At 39.1% G+C, this 20308-nt stretch overlaps 1 protein-coding gene across 4 annotated transcripts in view; it reads left to right on the plus strand.

Annotated features, from left to right (window-relative positions):
• Window positions 1–20308, plus strand: part of LOC140460210 (uncharacterized) — a 151696-nt gene that overhangs the window by 9139 nt on the left and 122249 nt on the right. For 2 of the 4 annotated variants that reach the window (XM_072554785.1, XM_072554663.1), the window contains exon 2: window positions 8086–15290. The exons of 1 other annotated variant lie outside the window; for it this stretch is intronic. In XM_072554785.1, coding sequence (XP_072410886.1) covers window positions 8392–13830 — 5439 coding nt within the window. In that variant the 5' untranslated portion in view covers window positions 8086–8391 and the 3' untranslated portion in view covers window positions 13831–15290. Of the gene's footprint in view, window positions 1–1487; window positions 4048–8085; window positions 15291–20308 lie in introns of those variants that run through there. One more of the 4 variants, XM_072554723.1, reaches the window with a different exon arrangement.

The following is a 20308-nucleotide window of genomic DNA, read 5'->3' on the forward strand; positions in this document are numbered from 1 at the left end:
TTACCACTAACCAATGTCAGGCTAACTTGCCTATAGTTTCCTGTTTTCCGCCTCCACCTCTTCTTCAACAGGATGTTACATGAACCATTTTCCAGTCCTCTTGGACCGTCCTTGAGTTCAGTGATTCCTGAACATCATCATCAATGCCTCTATAATCTCCTCAGCTATCTCCTTCAGTAATCTGGTGAGTTGTCCATCTGGTCCGTGTGAATTATCCACCTCCAGACCTTTCAGCTTCCCCAGCACCTTCTCCCTAATGATGACAACTACACTCACTTCTACCCTCTGACTCTCTTGAAGTTCTAGTATGCTGCTGGAATCTTCCCCTGTGAGGACTGATGCAAAGTGACCATTCATTTCCTGTGCCTCTTTTTTGGTGCCCTATTACTACTTCTTCAGCCTCATTTTCCAGCAGTCCAATTTCCACTCTGTGCCTTCTCTTCATTGATCTTTGTGAACAGCTGAAACAGATTTTTCTCAGGATGTTGATATTGGGGGATTCCGTGTCGGTAATGCCATTGAATGTCAAGGGGCAATGGTTACATTCACTCTTGTTGGAGATAATTGGGTCACACTTATATGGTGTGAATATTTCTTGTCCCTTCTCAGTGCAAGCCAGATTATCATCCAGTTTGAGGCAGAACTAGTATTTTATAAAAGTTCAACATAACCTCCTTGTTCTTGTCTCTATATTCCTACTAATAAATTCTGTTTATTATTAACTGTTCCCTTAACCCATCCTGTCATCTTTAATATACACCCTGTAAGTCCATTCCACTACCATTCAATATTCTTCTGAAGCTTTACACTTTCGTCCTCACCGTTTACAATGCTTACTGGATTATTTTTGCATTGTAATTGCTATTGAGATCAATATGAATTTGAGTTTAAGGAAATCCAATTCACAGTAAACAAAATAACAATATTTATTGTTATCAAAAACAATTAAATGTTACAATACTAAATTTTAAATAGTTCCTTGATTTTAATCCTTGTGAATTTGCTTTCTAATATTGATGTAATTTACAAAATTTGTTTTTTTTAAATTGTTTTATGGATTGTGGGCTTTGCTGGCTAGGCAGCATTTATTGTCCATTTTTAGTTATTCTAGAAAAGGTGTCATCTTAAGCTGTTGCAGTCCTTGTGGGATAAGGACACCAACAGTGCTGTTAGGAAAGAAATTCCAGGATTCTGACTCAGCAACAATGAAGGAACAGCAGAATGGTTCCAAGTCATAATGGTATCAGACTTTGACAGGAATTTACAATTGGTGGTTTTCCCAGGCACTGGACTGCATGTGTCTTCCCAGTTGGTAGACATCATGAGTCTGGAAGCTTACTTGAAACTTACTTGAAGAATTTCTGCAATGTGTCTTGTAGATGGTACATTCTGCTGCCATTGTGCATTGGTGATGGTGGAAGTGATTGTTGCAATGTTGAAGCTGATGCCAATCAAACAGATTGGATGATGCCAAACATATTGAGTGTTGTTAGGAGCTGCACCCATCCAGGCAAGTGGTGAGTAATCCATGACACTCGTGACGTGTGTCTGTAAATGATTGAGACAGATGGTGTTACTCATCATTGTATTCATAGTCACTGAGATGCTGTTGTAGCCAAAGAATAAAATTGGCCCAGTTCAGTTTCGTGTTAATTGTAACACTCAGGATATTGAAAGTGTTGGTAATACTATTGAATGTCAAAGGGAGTTGGTTAGATTCTGTCTTGATGGAAAAAGGAATTTCCTGGCATAATGTGAAATGAATATTACTTGCTGCTTAGTAGTTCAACCCTGGAGGTTGACCATGTGTTGCTGTACATGGACACATACTGCTTCAGTAACTGAGAAATGATGGATAGTGCTGAATATTCTGCTATTCTGAAGCAGCTGAAGATGGTTGACCTGACAATGCTATTCTATCTTTCAAAGAAACATTTTAATTAATTCTAATTATCTTTAGTATTGCAAAATGCAAATCTGGTGCTTTAGTTTTAAATTATTAGACTTATACTATGTAACTAAGCTGTTTAGGCTAAACAATCAATATTGTTTATTATCCTCTGAACAGCAATCCTTACCATATAAATCTTAATTCACCTTTCCTTCAAGTTGAAATGTTGACACGATTATTGCGTCAAGTGGTGCATTTCATAATCGTTTGAAAAAGATTCCCGCCCACCACAGCTAATCAAAATTCATCAATTTTATTCATGTTAAACCCATCGTAATTAAATGGAAATATTTTTGACTTCACCTCAAATAGCATCAAGACATCCAGCAGTGATGCAACATTCTAGTTAATCCAAAACAAAAAATCGTAGCCTTCTGCTAACGTTGAATATGTTTAGCTTGTTGTCTAATTCAGAAAACAAAAACAAATCAGGCGGAATTGGAAATCAGAAACAAAAACATAAATTGCTGGAAAAACTCAGCAAGTCTGACGACATCCGTGGAGAAAAAGCACAGTGAACGTTTCGGGTCAAGTCACCCTTCTTCAGTTCCGTATCGAACTGGGATAGTATCAACTACTGCTGTAAGCCTGAAGTGAGAGATGAACTTGACTACTTACGTCACTAGACTCTCAATGAACTTTCTCTTACAACAGATTTCGATAAGAGCTTTCATAAATGAAAACAATCAGTTGACTAAACAATCATCGAAAATATTGTAAAATCTCACCTTGACATTGCGTTACTTGGCTTCTGAAAATCGCTAGGCTCGTGTTTCGGTTGAAGTCTTGAAAAAGACATTAATGAACTTCAAGGTCTTCTACATTGCCATCATCCTTGAGTTGGAACACATAACCTTTTGATACTTATTATTAAGTCTGGGTTATCGTTTTTTTAAAAATGCAGATCTTGGATGTATTAAATTAATGAGAATAATCGTAATGACCCATTTGGCCAGTTACTAAAGGTCTGCTTTTCCTCTGTATCTTGCTTAATACTCAGCATGGTTTACACGGCAAGAATTCTGGAAATATCAGTTTATGAGGAAGGGTTTCCAGCCCATCCTACATTTCCGCAAGAAGGCTCTGAAAATCATGAATCACACGACACCAGGTAATAGTCCATGTTGGACTATAACCAAGTGTCGCATGATTTTTAAGCTTGTCCAAACCAGTCCAACACCGGCACCTCCACATCATCGAAATCACGAATGAAAATTTTCTTTGGCAATTTCAGCAACCAATTTGGGTCAGAAGATCAGGCGACCTGTACTTTGATTTTTTTTCACCTCCAGCTCTCTTCCGGTTAGAATACGATTTGAAGATGTCGAATCTGAGAATGGTGAAGACATTTAACTATGAACGAAGATAGATTGCACTTATTTTTATTTGGAAAACATTTCAAGTTACTCAACCGTCAGCATAAACAGGCGATGACATTTTTTGAGATGTACATTTTCTTTTAAAGACACAGAATTTTCTCCTGAAAACATTGGTCGTTGGAAACGGATCGTGTGGAAGAGCAAAACTCGTTCACCGCGGCGTTTCTCATTTCATGAGTTCAAAACGATGTGCGCGGGGGTGAAAAAGCAGATTGCATCTTTTTGCGTAGTTTCGGGGGCATTTGCCGAAAGGATAAACTTCAGCGATTGCAAATTTTTAGAATTGGGATTGTCGAAAACGAAGAGGAATACTTCAACTTTTGTAATAGGACTCAAACCAGAGTTTGGTGATCGGGGTTGCATTCAGATTAGATTTGTGAGCAGTTTTTTTTCAATGAAATAGCATTGCTTTGTGTAAATTGCAAAGCTCCATTCGCAGCCTCTTTCTCTTGACTGCTATGCTCCCACGTGAACACTTGCTGCACTCAGCGCCCCGCCGCTCACAGTAGATTTCTATACTCGGGCGGGCAGCCAATCGCAGTGGCCCGCGGCGGGATACAAGGCATAGTTGCCAGTGAGCCGCCGTCGGCGTAGCTAGTGCTACGGCTAAATATTACGGTGGGGGGTGGGCACTCTTCGTTCCCAATCATCATTGAGGGAATTTAACAATGAAAGGAAGGGAGTTTCCCTTTTTTTTTCCTCGATGTTGAGCCAGTTGTAAGTTGTTTTTCCTCTTTTTTTTTCTTTTTTTCAGGTCATTAATGGTTTCGGAATGTGAGGGTCCAGGACTCGTTATATTTGTGTTTTTACCATAAAGGGAATGGTATGCGGGCCCACCAGCCGATGTTGTTGTCGGTGATGCCGCCGTGATATTTTGTTTCAGGAAAATGACGAACGCGCGATCTTTTCCTGAGCCCGCGCGGCTCTCAGCTCCGTCTTCGAAAAGCCGGTTGGCGCGAGAGCGGACGGTTGGTGTCGGGAGGGGGTCACGGGGTCAGCTTCACAACCCACCCCCTCACCCCCAGCCTTCACCCCTCCCTACAACTGCCCCACCGCCACCCCTCCCCCCCCCCCCCCCCCAGCACCCTCCTCCTGGCTGTCCCCCAACCGCCTTCACATCCTCCCCAACCGCCCAACCCTCTTCCCGCTATTAGGCTTCAAACCCCTCACACCACCAACCCTTTTCCCCAAAACTCCTTGCCTCAACCCCACCCATTCTCTCCACCCTACCTCCTAATCTTAGCCTCCTCATTCCCCCCCTCCACCATACCCCCTAATCTTAGCCTCCTCATTCCCCACCCCACCCCTCATTTCGTAATGTCTCACTGAGAGAACTTGAAGGTCAAGTAGGGTGTGATCATCTGGTTGCCCAACAGGTTGAGTGTAACTTGTAAATCCTTCCAAACGTCTACAATGCTATGGAGTGATCAGGAAGGATGTTGGTTAGCTTGTAACCATCACTGGGCATAGTCATGGCTAAAGCAACTAAGATTCTTGGGGACTTGTTGATTCAGTTGGCTGGAAAAGCAGTGTAGATCAGATGGTTGCCACTGCACTAGATTTGTAAGCCACTTTTGAGTTATTTAATTCTGCAAACAAGAGACTCAACATCTTTTTGAATATTGACAACACAAGATATATGTATCATCCAAACCTGATCAAACAAACAAGTATACTGGCTTCCCTGCATGTTGAAGGGTAGGCTATGGAATATGTCGAGCACTTAGCATAGCTGTTTGGCCACCAGTCTCAAAGGCCTGCCATTGCAAAAGGTCCACTAGTGGTTGAGCTGTACCAGTTTAATCTTAACAGGTATGCAGAGCAGTAGTTTTCACCATACTCCTGCACTGCAGTGATGCCTGGATTGTGTGTTAGTGACACACAAGGGCACAAGAAATTCCACTAACAATGTCTTAAGCACATTTTCTAGATTCAATGGGAGGACCGTTGACCAAATATTAATGACAAGAACGGAAATTTGCAATCACATTCTCATTCCCAATAATTTTCCTCTTTTTCAATAAAAATAACATCAGGAATAACAAATCTGCTGATGATATGAAACTGTTATTAATTGTTGGAAAAACCCATCTGACTCATGAATATTCTTCAGGGGAGGAAATCTGTCATCCTCACCTGGGTTTTCTACAATAATGTGGTTGACTCTGAAATGCCCTTTGAAATAGCAAAGCAAACCACTCAGTTGCATTGATCACTGTCTGGCATCAATTCCTCGAAAGTATTAAGGGTGCAAGGGTGGATTGTGTGGGGGATTTCAATGTTCACCAAAAAGAAAGTCATGCTGCTGCTGAGCCAGACTGAGCTGGTTGGGTATGAAAGGATGTAGCTACTATACTGGGTTTGTGTCAGGTGGTGAGGGGAAAATGCTGCAGATGCATCTGTCCATGACAGTATTGGTGAGAGTGATCACCGTACACTCCTAGTGGAGATGATGTGCTGCCTTCACATTGAGAATACCCTCCATTGTTTTGTGTAGTACTATCACCTAAATAAGAAAGTGTGAAACAGGACAGATTTAGAATAGATCTAGTGACTCAAGACCGCATCCATGGAGCGCTGTGGGCCACTGACATCAGAATTATACCAGCACAATCAGCAATGTCATGGCCTGGCATATCTCTCACTCAACCATTCCCATCAAATCAGCAGATCAACCACAGTTCAATGGAACATGCAGGAGGGCATGCCAGGAGCAGCAGCTGGCATACCTAAAATTGAGGTGTAATTCTGGTGAAGCTATCATGCAGGACTGGTATATATGAAACAATGTAAGCAACAAGTAATAGAGCTACGTGATCCCACAACCAGCGAATGAGATTTAATTCTGTAGTCCTGCCATATCCTATTCTGAATGGTGGTGGATAATTAAACAAAGAAGAAGAGGCTCCACAAATGTCCCATCTCAATGATGGAAGATCCCATCACATCAGAGCAAAAGATAAGGCTGATGTGTTCGCAGCAGTCTCTAGCCAGGAGTGCAAGTGGCATTCAGCTTGGCCTTCTCCAGTGGTCTCCAGCATCACATGTCAGTCTTCATCCAATTTGATTCACTCCACGTTGTATCAGGAAAGGGTTGGAGGTCTTAAACGTCAAAAGACGTCATTTGGCAATCGTGCTGAAGACTTGTGCTTCAAAACTTGTAGCTCTCAGAGCCAACTATTCCAATACAGTTACAACACTGGAGGCGAGCTATTAATGTAGAAAATTGCCCAGGTGCATCCTTTACACAAAAAGCAGGACCCAGTCACTTACTCATTTGATCATCAGATAAGACATAGAAAGTGTAATAGTGCTATCCAAGCAGCATCTGCTCAGCAATAACCTGCTCAGTGATACCCAGTTCGAGTTCTGCCAGGATCTGTCAGCTCTTGAACTCAAAACAGCCTCAGTCCAAACATGGACAAAGCGATGAGTACATGTGATGAAGTGAGAGTGATTGCACTTTACATCAAGGACACATTTGACCAAGTGTGATATCATCAAGGAGCTTTCACAATACTTGAATCAAGGAGTATTGGGGGCAAACTCTCCTCCAGTATTAGTCTTTCTTGGCAAAATGGTTGTGGTTGTTGGAATTAACCATCTCAACTCCAGAGCATCTCTGCAGGAATTTCCTTAGGTAGTGTCCCTGGTGCAGTGGTCGTCTTCAGCTGCTTCATTCATAATCTTTAGTTCAACATATGATCAGAAGTGGGAATGTTCCCCAATGGTTGCTCAATGTTCAGCACCATTTGTGACTCCTCGTACTGGTGAGCCTATGTTCAAATACAACAAAACTTGGGCAATATCCAGGCTTGGGTTTACAAATGGCAAGTGATGACCTCCAATAAGGGGCAATTGTTGGATTGTGCCTTAACATTCAATGGTGTAACCATCACTGAATTGGCCACTGTCATTATCCTGGGAGAGGGTTTTACCATTGACCAGAAAGTCAACTGGAGTTGTCATATAAATACAGTGGCTACAAAATCACATCAGAGGCTGGGAATATTATTTGAGTAATTCCTGTCGTGTCTCCTTAAAGCCTGTCCACAACAAGTTAGGAGTGTGATGGAATACTGTTCACTTGCCTGCATGGATGCAGCTCCATCAATATTCAAGAAGCTTGACAGCATCCAAGACACAGCAAGCTGCTTGATAGGCAAGTATTCAAACCACTCACCATCCTTATGTGGAAATACATGGCTGTTCCTTCAATGTTGTCAAAATCCTAAAAATTCCTCCCTCAGGGTATGAACTGCAGCAATTCAATAAATCAGTTCTCGACGCCATTTCCAAGGGCAACTAGGGACATGCAATCAAAGTTGGCCAACAAGTAACACCCAATTCTCATGAATGAATTAAAAAAAAATTTAAGTCTTTTTGCAGATCAAAGTCAACCTTTCCATGTTCATGTATTGAAGATTTTTTTTGTTCAAAGAACCATGTGGAAATTTCTGTTTGAATTTAACAATTAAATTACCTGAATTTTGTTACTGATTTGCACCAGGATTAAGACACATGAGAAACTAGCTTTAAAATTCAGTGGCAACATTTGGACTCAAAGATATATTTTTAAAAATGCTGTTCTTGAGGCATCACTTGTTGGATTTTAAGTGTTGTATTTTCCCAAACAGCTTTTAACTTATCAATATTATTTTATGGTAAATGCCAATTTCACTACCCTATTTTTTATAACTTTGAGATTCTGCATGATATTTTATAACCTACTAAATTTCTTTTTTTTTGTTATAGATGGAAGAGTTCTTTTACTGTCTAAGACGGACTATCCTTGCTGTATTGAAATAGGGACTTGGTGCAAAGAAGTTGATCAAATACGATTTAATTTTATGAAGATACTTCTCTGCCGTGATCTTGAATCGCAGTAGTTGACTTTTTTTAGTTGGAGATGATGTAATTTCTTATAAAAACAACTTTATTTTTAACTGGAGCATTCCAATTGATGGCTGAGGATCAGTTTTCTAACTGTCTTGAGCATTGTGAAAGGATAAGAAGAAATGAAGAACTAATGCATGATGCTGAAATTTAAGAAATTTAAAAATGCAGCTTAAATGGTTACAAGTGCTGTTGCCAAAAATAGATAATCTTATTGAAAAGAAAAGTTTTGTTTACAGTGCCACAGAAGTTTCAATAAAATGTCGTTCTGGAAAGAAGCAGACTGCAAGGAAGACCACGGCTATCAAGAGTTATTTCAGCTCCAAGAAGCAGCAATTGAAAGAAAATTTGAGAACGAATAAGGAGAGAATAGAAATCTATGATCATATCGGAGAACCTGAAAAAGAGATAAATGAAATGTTGATATTTTGTGTTAAATGTAAAGATATTCAGCAGTTTAGCTTTGCAGAACTTCAGGAACACTGCCAACAAAATCATCCAGAAGACAGACCTGTATTTGTCTGTAGCAGATGTGGTTTCACAGTGGATGATGTGGAACAAATGAATGTGCATGCATTTTCACACACAATGGACAAAGCATTAAACACCGAACTTGCTGCCAATAAAGAAGGTCTCGCCTTGATCAGAGAAATGGAACTGCATAAAACCAGGCATTTAAAGCCAGATACCTTGTATTGCAATAAGTGCAGATTTTCAACAAAAGATCCACTTCTCTTTCAGAAACACATTCTGAGACATGAAGAAATTCAGTACAAATGTGGGCGTTGTGATCGTGTCTGTTACACTAGGGGAGAATTCCAGCGCCACTCTGTACAGCATACTGGAACATTTCCCTTTAAATGTAGGTATTGTGATTATGGTGCAGTCCGAAAGGATTATGTTGTGAAACATACAAAAGGAGTACACAGAGACATCATAAAAAATGGTGGATCTGCATTGGTTCTCCCAATGAGGAAAGGCTGTAAGAAAAAGACTTCCTCCAAAGCTAAGAATATATCCAAAGTGAAGCCAACAATAACTGAACAAAATGAGAATTCTACTAATGTTAGGCTACATGATAAGGTGGTAAATTCATTAGCTTTAATTACTAATTCTGGTACCACATCATGTCAAATGCAAGGTGAGTCTGTGGAAGTACAGCAATATCGAAGTATAAACAGCGCCAGTGATAATAAAAGTGTGGATAACTTATTTGTACAAAATATTAAACACTTGAATTGTCCTCCCACGGATGCAAGAAAGAATCAGTTAAAGGTACTTGCTCCATCTAAGCATACTCTTCAGCCTGGTGCACCATTAACACTGGTTGCTCCAGCACAGATGGTTATTCCCTCTAACTGCTTGGCTCAACTAACAGAAATAAAAACTGTTAATGGGAAACAACAGTTAGTATTCAAACTAATACCACAAAATACAGTCGCTAGCGCATCAGGAATAACTACACTTTCAGCACAAGAAATGCAACATGTGAATTCAGAAATGGCACCGCTGCAACAGAACAGCTTGTCACATAATCCTACAACAGTACTGACAGAAATCGTGGATCACAATGAGTTACCCGTTGTAGAATCTTTCAGTGAAGTTGAAGCTGATAATATTGATATAAATACTAAACTGCTCTTTTCAAATCCTCACTGTTCATTTGGTGTAAAGCCTACAACTAGTACTTCTTCCATAGTGGAGAATAAAAGCAAAGCTCATCCAAACCAAGGTAAGGATGTAGCTATAGAACAATTACAAGGTAGTGAACGAACAGAAACTGACTTGACCTGTAGCTTTCAACAAGATCCTCTTGCAACTCCAGATGTTTTAGATGAAATGATGCATTATCTTCAGCAAGAAGCTTTAAACAGCAAAACCACTTTGAAAGGTTTTAATGCAGATACTGAAGAGTTACTGAATCAAATTGATAAGAAATTGTTAATGTTTCCTAAATCTAAGGAAATGCAAAAGTGTACAAACTCCTTTTCACCTTGTAAAGTTGCTGTCAGTAATGGTCAGGAATGTGTTTTACAGGATCCCTTTTACGTTCCGAGATTCAAGAATGAAAATATGGATGGCATTGAAGATGTCATCTCTGCTGAAGCAGATTTTGAGAAATCAATATTGCAGCTGCCTATGGCAGGCCCGGGGTTGGCTAAAAACAATATACATTTGTGTGATTCTCAAGTTTTGAGAGACTCCAGCTGTAAAACTGCAATCAAATCAATTGAATCTTTGCCAAATGACAGCACGAAAGCCAAAACAGAGCGATATATGATGGAAAACTGCAAGTCAGTAGACATTAGTAAGGTCTTACCATGTCAGCTGTCCCCCACTTTGTCTGGCAATCATACAACAGTAGCGTCCAAATCCGTTGATCATCGGATTACACCTAAATGTTCTTCATCTGTTAAACAAACCAAAATTATACCTGAACGTATGTTTCTCACAGACTGTTTGAAGTGTCAGTGTATTGATACTGTTGATAAGGACCTCAATAAACCTGCAGCTTGTAAAGGTACATTTGAAAGTCATCTTAAGTACTGTACTGCGGTACAGAACCAAAGAATATCATCTGGTCAAGATCACGGTGAAATACGTTATAGGAACAATTCATACTGCATGTTGGAAAAGTGTGAAAATAGTAGAACAAAACCAGACTTGCCTCTTAGATCAAAAGCATTGAAGTCTAGAAAAATAAATACAAATGATAATAAGATTATGTCAGTATGTGAGAGTGCAACTTTGTGTGCAAACCCGCATGATCAAATTTTACAAAGAACGTCAATTGGCTTAAGTGTAGCAGCAGCAGCAGCTATTACTAATTCACTTAACAATGTGTCTACGAACGGTGTGACGTTTGTAAGTGAAATGCAATCACCATTGCATGATAAGAATGAATTAAGTAGGGAGGATACATCACAAGGCATTACAATTAATGCAGACTTCAATGATGTGAGTAACTGGCATGATCTAGGTACTGCTGGGTTTACTGATGATCCTTCTGTTGATGGACAATGGCCTGTAATTTCTTCAGTGTTTTCTCTTAGTTGTGGTACTAATAATGTTCCGGATAGTATTCGATGGGATAATGATCAAGACAGCAGTTGCACTTCATTCACTTCTGCACAAGAAATTCTGAAAACGAACCCATATTCTCAGATTCAAGCAAATAATAAAAGCCTAACTCTCCAGCTTGAAAAAGAACATACAAATAAACCAGTCAGCTACAGGAATCCAGTGTGTCTGCAAGTATCCAATGACAGGAACTTCTGTACAGTGTCAAGTCCATCAGTGGTGAATGGGAAATCATTTCAATTATCCAGTTGTGTTAACATGGCTGAGCATCGTTATTTATTGCCAACATTGACTCCTTCTATTCCACCAATATCACCTGTTGAGAATGTGGATTGTTCTTCTGTAAGTGAGCAGTTTGTTGATGATGTCGATGCTTTCCAGAATTCACACAAACGATATTCTAATGAATTTTATTTAAATCAAGCTAGACTGTCTTCCAGAAGCACTAATACAGCAGTGGAGTATTGCGCGCAAATGGACAGTTTTGTACAGAGAAATTCAAGTGATATGGGAAATGCATTAACTGGTACAACACAAAGCTACCAAAGCAAACCCTTCTCATTTCCAAAGCTTAAAAATTCTCCAAATTTATCCCTAGAAGATACATCCAATCAAAGTAAAACACTTGAAAATGTTTTATGCTCAACCACCAATGGCGTTGATGAGCCTTCAGTTTGTCGTAACTTTAGTGACACTACATCTGCTCCCATTGGAATAACATCAAATGCCTGGAAACAAGTTTTAACTGTTAATCAATCACCAGTGGCACTTGCAGAGATTTGTAAACCACACATTAATTCAAAGGGATCTTCCTTTAATAGAAATGCTTCTCATTCTTTTGCAAAGGTACAAGAAGACATGCCTACAACTAGTGCATCCACGTTGAAAGTTTGTCACCAGCATAATTTGCAAAGTAAAACCTCTTTGTTTCCTTTAAGCTGTTTTCCAAGTGCAGATCCTGAAGATGTTAACTATACTGATGCTGTTGAGAAACTGAAACAAATACCTTCCAAACTTGGTAAAACTATGGTGCTCCCTAAAAAGGTAGTACTTCCAACTACAGCAAAACTACAGAGTATTTCACTGTCACCCTCTGTTTTAGATAACCAAAGCAATCATTCCAAAGTTCAATTAAAACCTCCGAACAAATCTCGTTCTGTTTTACCTCCATGTGGCCAACAAAGTACATGCTGTCATAAAGTAGTAGAAGATGTATCCAGCCAGACTGAACAAGCTCTTCAAAATATTGCTGAGATTGCGAAAGTTGTACCAAATCTTTCTTGTGCAAACGATTCTGAAAATGACAGTCTGGGACAAGATGAAAATAATGACCTTTTTCCAGAACTGCAGTCCAAATCAGAAATGGCTTCATCCCATCTTCCTGCAGTTCTGCTCAGTTCCTCAACGAGCCAAGTTAATCTTGAAATCACACCACCTTCACAAACCCTAGTAAAAAGCACTGACTGTTATAGACATGAAACAACTTACAAGATTGTTTCAGGTGACAATGTGCTTAGAGTGTTGAATCATGCTGATAAGTCCAAACAGAAACCTTCTCCCATAAGTTGCCATTCTGTCAATTTATCACAAAACCTTAGAGTATTGTGTCCCACAACTGTTTCATGGAGCACAGCAGAAAAATCAGAACTGCAAGCATCAGTACTGACAAAGAAGTGCCCAGTTTATGCTGAACTTGATTCAAGAATTAATTGCTCTTCCAAGATAAAATGTCAAGAGAACAGAAACTGTGATCAATCTTCTGTTTCAGTTAGTAGACCAAACACATTTAACACTATATCTGTTAAGATAGCTGCTCGCCAGAATTCTCAGTCCTTAAAGTCCAGTGGAGGCCAACCGTTACCTTTGAAGCGTAGGAATGCCAGAAACATAGTACCTGATCATAATCGGGATGAAATCCTCTTTAAAAAGGTGAAAAAACAAGATAGCTTTGTTCCTATCACCACCAATCACTGTGAGATATTAAAGACTGCCCGCAAACTAAGGCTCAAACCATTTCATAAAAGTCAGTTGGTAAAATGTCCTCGTCGCAATCAACCTGTAGTTGTACTAAATCATCCAGATGTGGATGTTGAAGAGGTAGCTAATGTAATGCAAACAATAGGCAAGTATAGAGGAAATGTACTCAAGGTGGTTTTATCTGAAAGAACTGTTATTTCTCTCAATTTAAAGGTTGGACAAAGACAGGAATTTGAAAACAGAGGTATTTTACTTGACAAATGGCGTAACTGTAAAACAGTCAGTCCAGTGAAGGAAAGACATATGTTGAAAATAAGATTAAAGAAGATCCATAAGAATAATTATCAGATAGTTCAGAATGTTCATGATGAGCATTTGCAGTTTAAGTTTCACTGTTGGTTTTGTGGACGGATGTTTTGTGATCAAGAAGAATGGATTGCTCATGGACAGCGCCACTTGATGGAAGCCACCCGGGACTGGAATGATGTTGCCAACATTCAAGAAATTACAGAAGTGTTGAGAGGGCAAAATAATTCAGATGAGTAATAGCAGATAAGTTGAATTTATTGTGCTTCATGACAATTCAGTTGATTTTAGAATATAAACTAGTACACATGATCAAAATGAACAAGTGTTATTTAATGTATGTGACTTTTTTTTGGTTTTAATTGCAAGAATAATGTGATATAATATTGATCTGTTCCTTGGGTAAAGTAGAATGTATGACAAAGATCTGTCAAGAAGGAAGTATTATTGATTGTTATTAAAGATGTACGTTTCCTAGGGCCATCTGAATGTTTTGGTACATGTGATTGTACCAGTTGTAAAATATGATAGTCACTCTACACTAAGTCACCCTGATTAAAGTTGTTTAATTTTAAAGTAGTTTCTGTCTTGGACCTGCTCCTCTTAATTTAGGTTGCAATTTCTGCTTTTATGTTCTTGTGCTCCGTCACTGTTGGCATCCTCATCTGGTGTACTTTGTCACCTCTCTTAATGTTGACCTGTTGTTGAATCCTGTGATGTGATTATTTGGGGAGCCTCTTCACTCCCTGAAATCCTTTCAGTTTCTCTGCTTGATCATCTCATTGCTTCCTCTTTTGAATCCTCCCACTCTGTTTCACTCTGAGAACCTACCTCATAGTTTCCTTGCTTGCTTCTTCCTTTTCACCACTACTATTCAGTTGGCATTCAGATATGCAGCCAGCAAGTAGAAGTGTTTGGGTTGGAAACTGATGAACTGGAGTGCCTGGCTGGGGAAGGAAACCACAGAGAGAGAGAAAATGAGTCAGCCTGTTGAACTAAAGGCAAGCAGTTGTTAAGTGGACGGAGTTAATGTATAGTAATTTCAAAATGTGAAGATTTGTATTTTACAAGTTGTTTGAAGTATTTCACCGCTCCCACACAGGTGTAATACTTTAATGTTTTTCCTGAGCAAAACCTAGCAACAGCTTCTCTGTAATTGACTATAATTTTGCCTAAAATTACAATTTTCTGGAGTGCAACCACAACTTTGGGTCAGGATTTAGAGAGAAGTAAGTTATCGGAATTTACAGATTTTATTCAATTTTCACACTGTTAACTTCTTTGTAAATTTTGTTATTGTTTAATACTTTTGCATTTTGTATACATGAATAAAGTTAACAGCATTGTGTTAATTTGTTCATTAAAATTGCACAATATAATTGTATTTACTCATTTATATGTTTTTAATCAATCCATGAAATGTATAATGATAGATGGTGTACAGTATTAATTGTGTACCAGTAGTTTAAACACTATAGTAAATTTTACTAGAAAATTGATACATTTTGCATATTCTTTGATATTTGTAATAAAAAAACTAAAATTTTCTCAACTAGTTTGTAGTATTGTCTTTGAGTGCACACAATTTATAATGCAATCATACTTGAATTTGGGAGTAGTCTAAAATTTTCTTAGAAATTCAAGTTAAGGAGCTGTAAGAAATTTGTAAGAAATACTGTTTTAAAAATGGTTGGGCTATATCCATGAAATAAATTTGTATCAATGCCTAAATCCTGAAAGAAATCTTTTTTTTTTCTTGAATTGTTTTATGCCATGACTATAATTGTAGTTAGCATACTTTTTTTTGCTGTTGACATGGAATCTGAATAATTTAGATATTAAATGTTAGAAGTCAGTTTTTTGATGGTTATGAAACAAGTACAATGAAGCATATTGATAACTACTTCTTTGAGAATTTTAAATCATATACTTCCCTAGTTTTGTCTTTTCTTGTTGCAATTTGCTGTTTCATACCTGTTGAATCATAGGGAAGAAGGGCTTATGCCCGAAACGTCGATTCTCCTGCTCCTTGTATGCTCCCTGACCTGCTGCGCTTTTCCAGCAACACATCTTTCAGCTGTTGAATCATAGTCCAATAACTGATGGACTGTGGATCCAGGTGTAGTCAGTAATTCTTGAACGCTCTTCATGTGGATATACTAGGAATGGAATTTAATGAAAATGGCAGGTCAATCCTGAACCACCCCTCAATCTGATTCTAATGCCTGTTGGATGCTCAACTTGATAACAAAGTAGTTTAGGGTAATTTCTCACCTCAGAGTGCTGCTGGTCAATTTAAAATTGGCAGTTATTGGATCCTGACACCACCACCAAGCTGCAGGCATAAAGGGCTTATCTGTGTTTTGGACCAGGCCAGATCCCTCAAAACCTTTCAAGAAGGTGGCACCGATCCTAACTTTGCTAGTTGTTTTAAGGAGCTGTAAGATGGATATTCCAGATGGATAAACCACTTAGTTTTTTTTATATAAAGCAGTTTATTTACAGGATTACTGAATGAAATAAGTAATCCTGTAACCAAATAACAGGATACCAAATAACTTAATCTCTCTGAAAACCCAGCAGATCACCCAACTGAATGGTGCTCTTCCAAATACTTGCAACAATCCCCATAAACATCCCTTGGCACAAAAGGTAAAATCAAACACAGATCCTTACAGGATATCAGTCAGAGAGAGAGAGAGGACCTGCAGCTTTTTTCACTCTACTGTTCAAAACCAAACCAATCTAGAGAAAAGCTGAGCTGGGAGAACAGGCCAGTCCTCTTTCATCGTGTAAGTGTTCCTTTTTAAAGCTTAAAAGCTTTCTGCCTGAGGCAATATCTCTTAGCTACCATTAAACCGAGTCTGTGTTGTTTACGACTTCTGAAAAAAAATCAAGGACTGCACAACCTTGTTAAAGGGAGAGCTTCATCACAGCTCATCCCCTTAAAAAAAAAGCCATGAATATCCAACGATAGCTTCATTTCAAAGCCCCTTAAAAATTATTAGTAGTCTAAAACACACAAGTACATTGCATTGACTATAAGCGTGAAAATATGCACAACCACATTCCGTTTCAGATTGTTGTACTCTCTATTTCTAATTCCAGTCTTGGCAATGCATCGGCAATCACGTTTCTCATCCTGCCACATGGATAATTTTCAAATTGAATAGCTGTAACAAACTCCATCTAAATAGTTTAGCATATTTGTCCTTAAATTTCTCCACTTTATGCTTTATGATCAGTGTATATGATTGTCTCAGACACATCACTGGAAACACAAAACACTGAAATATTGTAAGTTAAAAGTCTCCTCAACTGTTGAATATTTCTGCTGATGAATAACTTTCTGGAAAAGTATCTGATAGGTCTTTCTATCTCCTCGTCATCATCTTGCGAGAGCACAGCACTAACACCCACATCACTTGAATTGATAGCCACCTTGAATGGCTTTGAGTAATTAGCCATGACTAATACCTGGGCAGTGGTTAACACAGCTTTCAGGCTGTAAAATGCCTTCTTAAATTCCACTGTCCACTGAAACTTCTTGCCTTTAGCAATTCAATGAATGGAACAGCCACATTGTTAAAATTTGGTACGAATCTTTGATAAAATGCACTCAACCCCCGGAACCATAGTACAGTTCATTTTGTTGATGGTGTGGAAAACTCCCCAATTACCTTCATTTTATGCATCCTATGGGACCATCTGTCCGTGTCCAAAATCATGGCTCAAGGTAACTTGGGCTTTGGCAAATTCACTTTTAGCCAGGTTTATCACCAAGCCTGCATTCCGAAGTTGATTGAACAAGCCTGATAAATGTTGTAAATGTTCCTTCCATGTATGACTAAAAATCACCAGGTCATTGATATATACAACACAGTTGGGTAATCTGGCAATGACCTTTATTGGTTAGTCTCTGAAATGTGGCTGGCACACTTTTCATACCAAATAGCATGACTTTAAGCTGATACAGCCATTCAGCGTTACAAAAGCTGAAATTGACTTTGCTGTTTCTGATAAAGGTACCTGCCAGTCAAACTTAGAAATAAGATAATAAGACCATAAGACATAGAAGTGGAAGTAAGGCCATTTGGCCCATCGAATCTGCTCCGCCATTCAGTCATGGCTGAAGGGCATTTCAGTGCCAATTACCCACACTGTCCCCGTACCCCTTAATTCCTTGCGAGATTAAGAATGTATCAACCTTTGCCTTGAAGACATTTAATGTCCCGGCCTCCACTGCGCTCCGTGGTAATGAATTCCAAAGGCCCACCATTCTCTGGCTGAACAAATGTTTCCTCATTTCCATTTTAAGTTGACCCCCTCTAATTCTAAGGCTGTGCCCACGGGTCCTGGTATCACCGCCTGACAGAAACAAATTCCCAGTGTCCACCCTTTCTAAGCCATGCATTGCGTTGTAAGTTTCTATTAGATCTCCCCTCAACCTTCTAAACTCTAATGAATACAACCTGAGGATCATTAGCCATTCATTGTATGTTAGGCCTGCCATTCCAGGGATCATCCGTGTGACTCTCTGCAGGATACGCTCCAGTGCCAGTATGTCCTTCCTGAGGTGTGGGGCCCAAAACTGGGCACAGTATTCTAAATGGGGCCTAACCAGAGCTTATAAAGTCTCAGTAGCACATTGCTGCTTTTACATTCCAACCCTCTTGAGATGAATAATTACATTTGCTTTCTTAACCATGGACTCAACCTGCAAGTCAATCATCTGGGACTTTCCCTGACTCCAGGGATTTTTTGAAAGATTACAACCAATGTCTCTACTATTTCTTTAGCCACCTCCCTCAGAACTCTAGATGTGGCACATCAGGGCCAGGGGATTTATCAAATTTTAGACCTTTTAGCTTTTCTAGCACTTTGTCTTTTGTAATATCTACCATACTCGACTCTGCCCCTTGACTTTCCTTAATTGTTGGGATATTACTCATGTCTTCCACTGTGAAGACTGACACAATGTATCTATTAAGTACTTCAGCTATTTCCTTATCTCCCATTACTAGTCTTCCTGCATTAATTTGGATTGGGCCAATTTCTACTTTTGCCTCTCATTTGTTTCTTATGTATTGATAGAAACTTTTACGATCATTTCTAATATTACTGGCTAGTTTACCTTCATATTTGATCCTCTCCTTCTTTATATCTCTCTTTGTTATCCTCTGCTTGTTTCTGTAGTCTTTCCAATCTTCTGATTTCCCAGTGATCTTGGCCACATTGTAGGCTCTCTCTTCTATATTTCCTGACTTCCTTTGTCAGCCATGGCTGTCTAATCACACCTCCCCCACCCCCCCCCCCAACCAGATAATCTTTCTTTTGGATGAACCTCTGTACTGTGTCCTCCATTACACCCAGAAACTCCTGCCATTGTTGCTCTACTGTCTTCCCCACTAGGCTCTGTTTCCAGTCAATTTTCGCCAGTTCCTCTCTCATGCGCTTGTAATTACCTTTATTTAACTGTAGCACCATTACATTAGATTTTGCCTTTTCTCTTTCAAACTACAAACTGAACTCTACCATATTATGATCGCTGCCTCCTCTGTATTCCCTTACGTTAAGATCTTTATTAAAGTCTGCCTCATTACATAGCACTAAGTCCAGAAGAGCCTGCTCCCTGTGGGCTCCATCACAAACTGTTCCAAAAAGCCATCCTGTAAGCATTCCATGAATTCCCTTTCTTTGGATCCACCGACAACATTATTCACCCAGTCTATTTGCATATTGAAGTCCCCCATGATCATCATGACCCTGCCTCTCTGATATGCCCTATCTATTTCCTGGTACATCTTGCACCCCTAGTTGTCCTACCTTCTCAACATAGTTTTCCAAACACAGATTCAGATATGCATCAGTCTTTGTGATAGTCCACATATAACTATTGGGTACCATTTGGTTTTGGCACCATTACTATGGGTGAGCTCCAGTCACTAACTCACTTTGATTATGTCATCATAATGATTGTGTTCAATCTCCTTTTGAACCTGTGCCAAGTTTAGAGGGTTATATCTATAAAGATGTTGTTTAATTAGAACAGCATCTCCTATATCTGCATCATGCATAATTAGGTTAGTACTTCCCAGCTTATTTCAATATGTCTCCCCATGTGATAGTAATAACTTTCAGGTCATTTCAATCTTCCTCTGGAAGATTACTCAATAATTTATACCAATTTTTGAGAACTTCCTCATTGTCCAATTTAATATGAGTAATGCCCAATTTTGAATCCTCTGAACTTGGTTCTTCCCTCAGTGTTGTAATCAATAACGTATTCCCCTCTTACTTCCTTCCTGTCAAAATACCTTTTGAGCATATTCACACAACACATTCTGTGAGATTTCTTTCTGACTGGAGGCCCTATCAAGTAGTTCACCTCACTCAATTTTTGACTTGATAAGGTCCACTAAACCTTGTTTTTAAAGGTTCACGTATCATTGTGAATTTTTGATTTCTTGTCTGTTTCCTGTTTCATTGTATGCTGTGATATTTTTAAATGTTGTCCAGCCAACTCCCCAGCTCTATTTAATCATTCCCTAAAATTTGACACAATGTCCAAATAGGGAGTCTCTGAATTCTGACTTACCAATTTCTGCTTAATCACTTTTAATGGTCCTCTCACTTGATGCCCAAAGACTAATTCAAATGGACTGAACTTGGTCGATTAATTTGGTGCGTTTCTGATCTCAAAAAGCACAAACAGAAT

This window comes from Chiloscyllium punctatum, chromosome 1 (genome assembly GCF_047496795.1).
Source record: "Chiloscyllium punctatum isolate Juve2018m chromosome 1, sChiPun1.3, whole genome shotgun sequence".
In the NCBI taxonomy this organism is placed as follows: domain Eukaryota; kingdom Metazoa; phylum Chordata; class Chondrichthyes; order Orectolobiformes; family Hemiscylliidae; genus Chiloscyllium; species Chiloscyllium punctatum.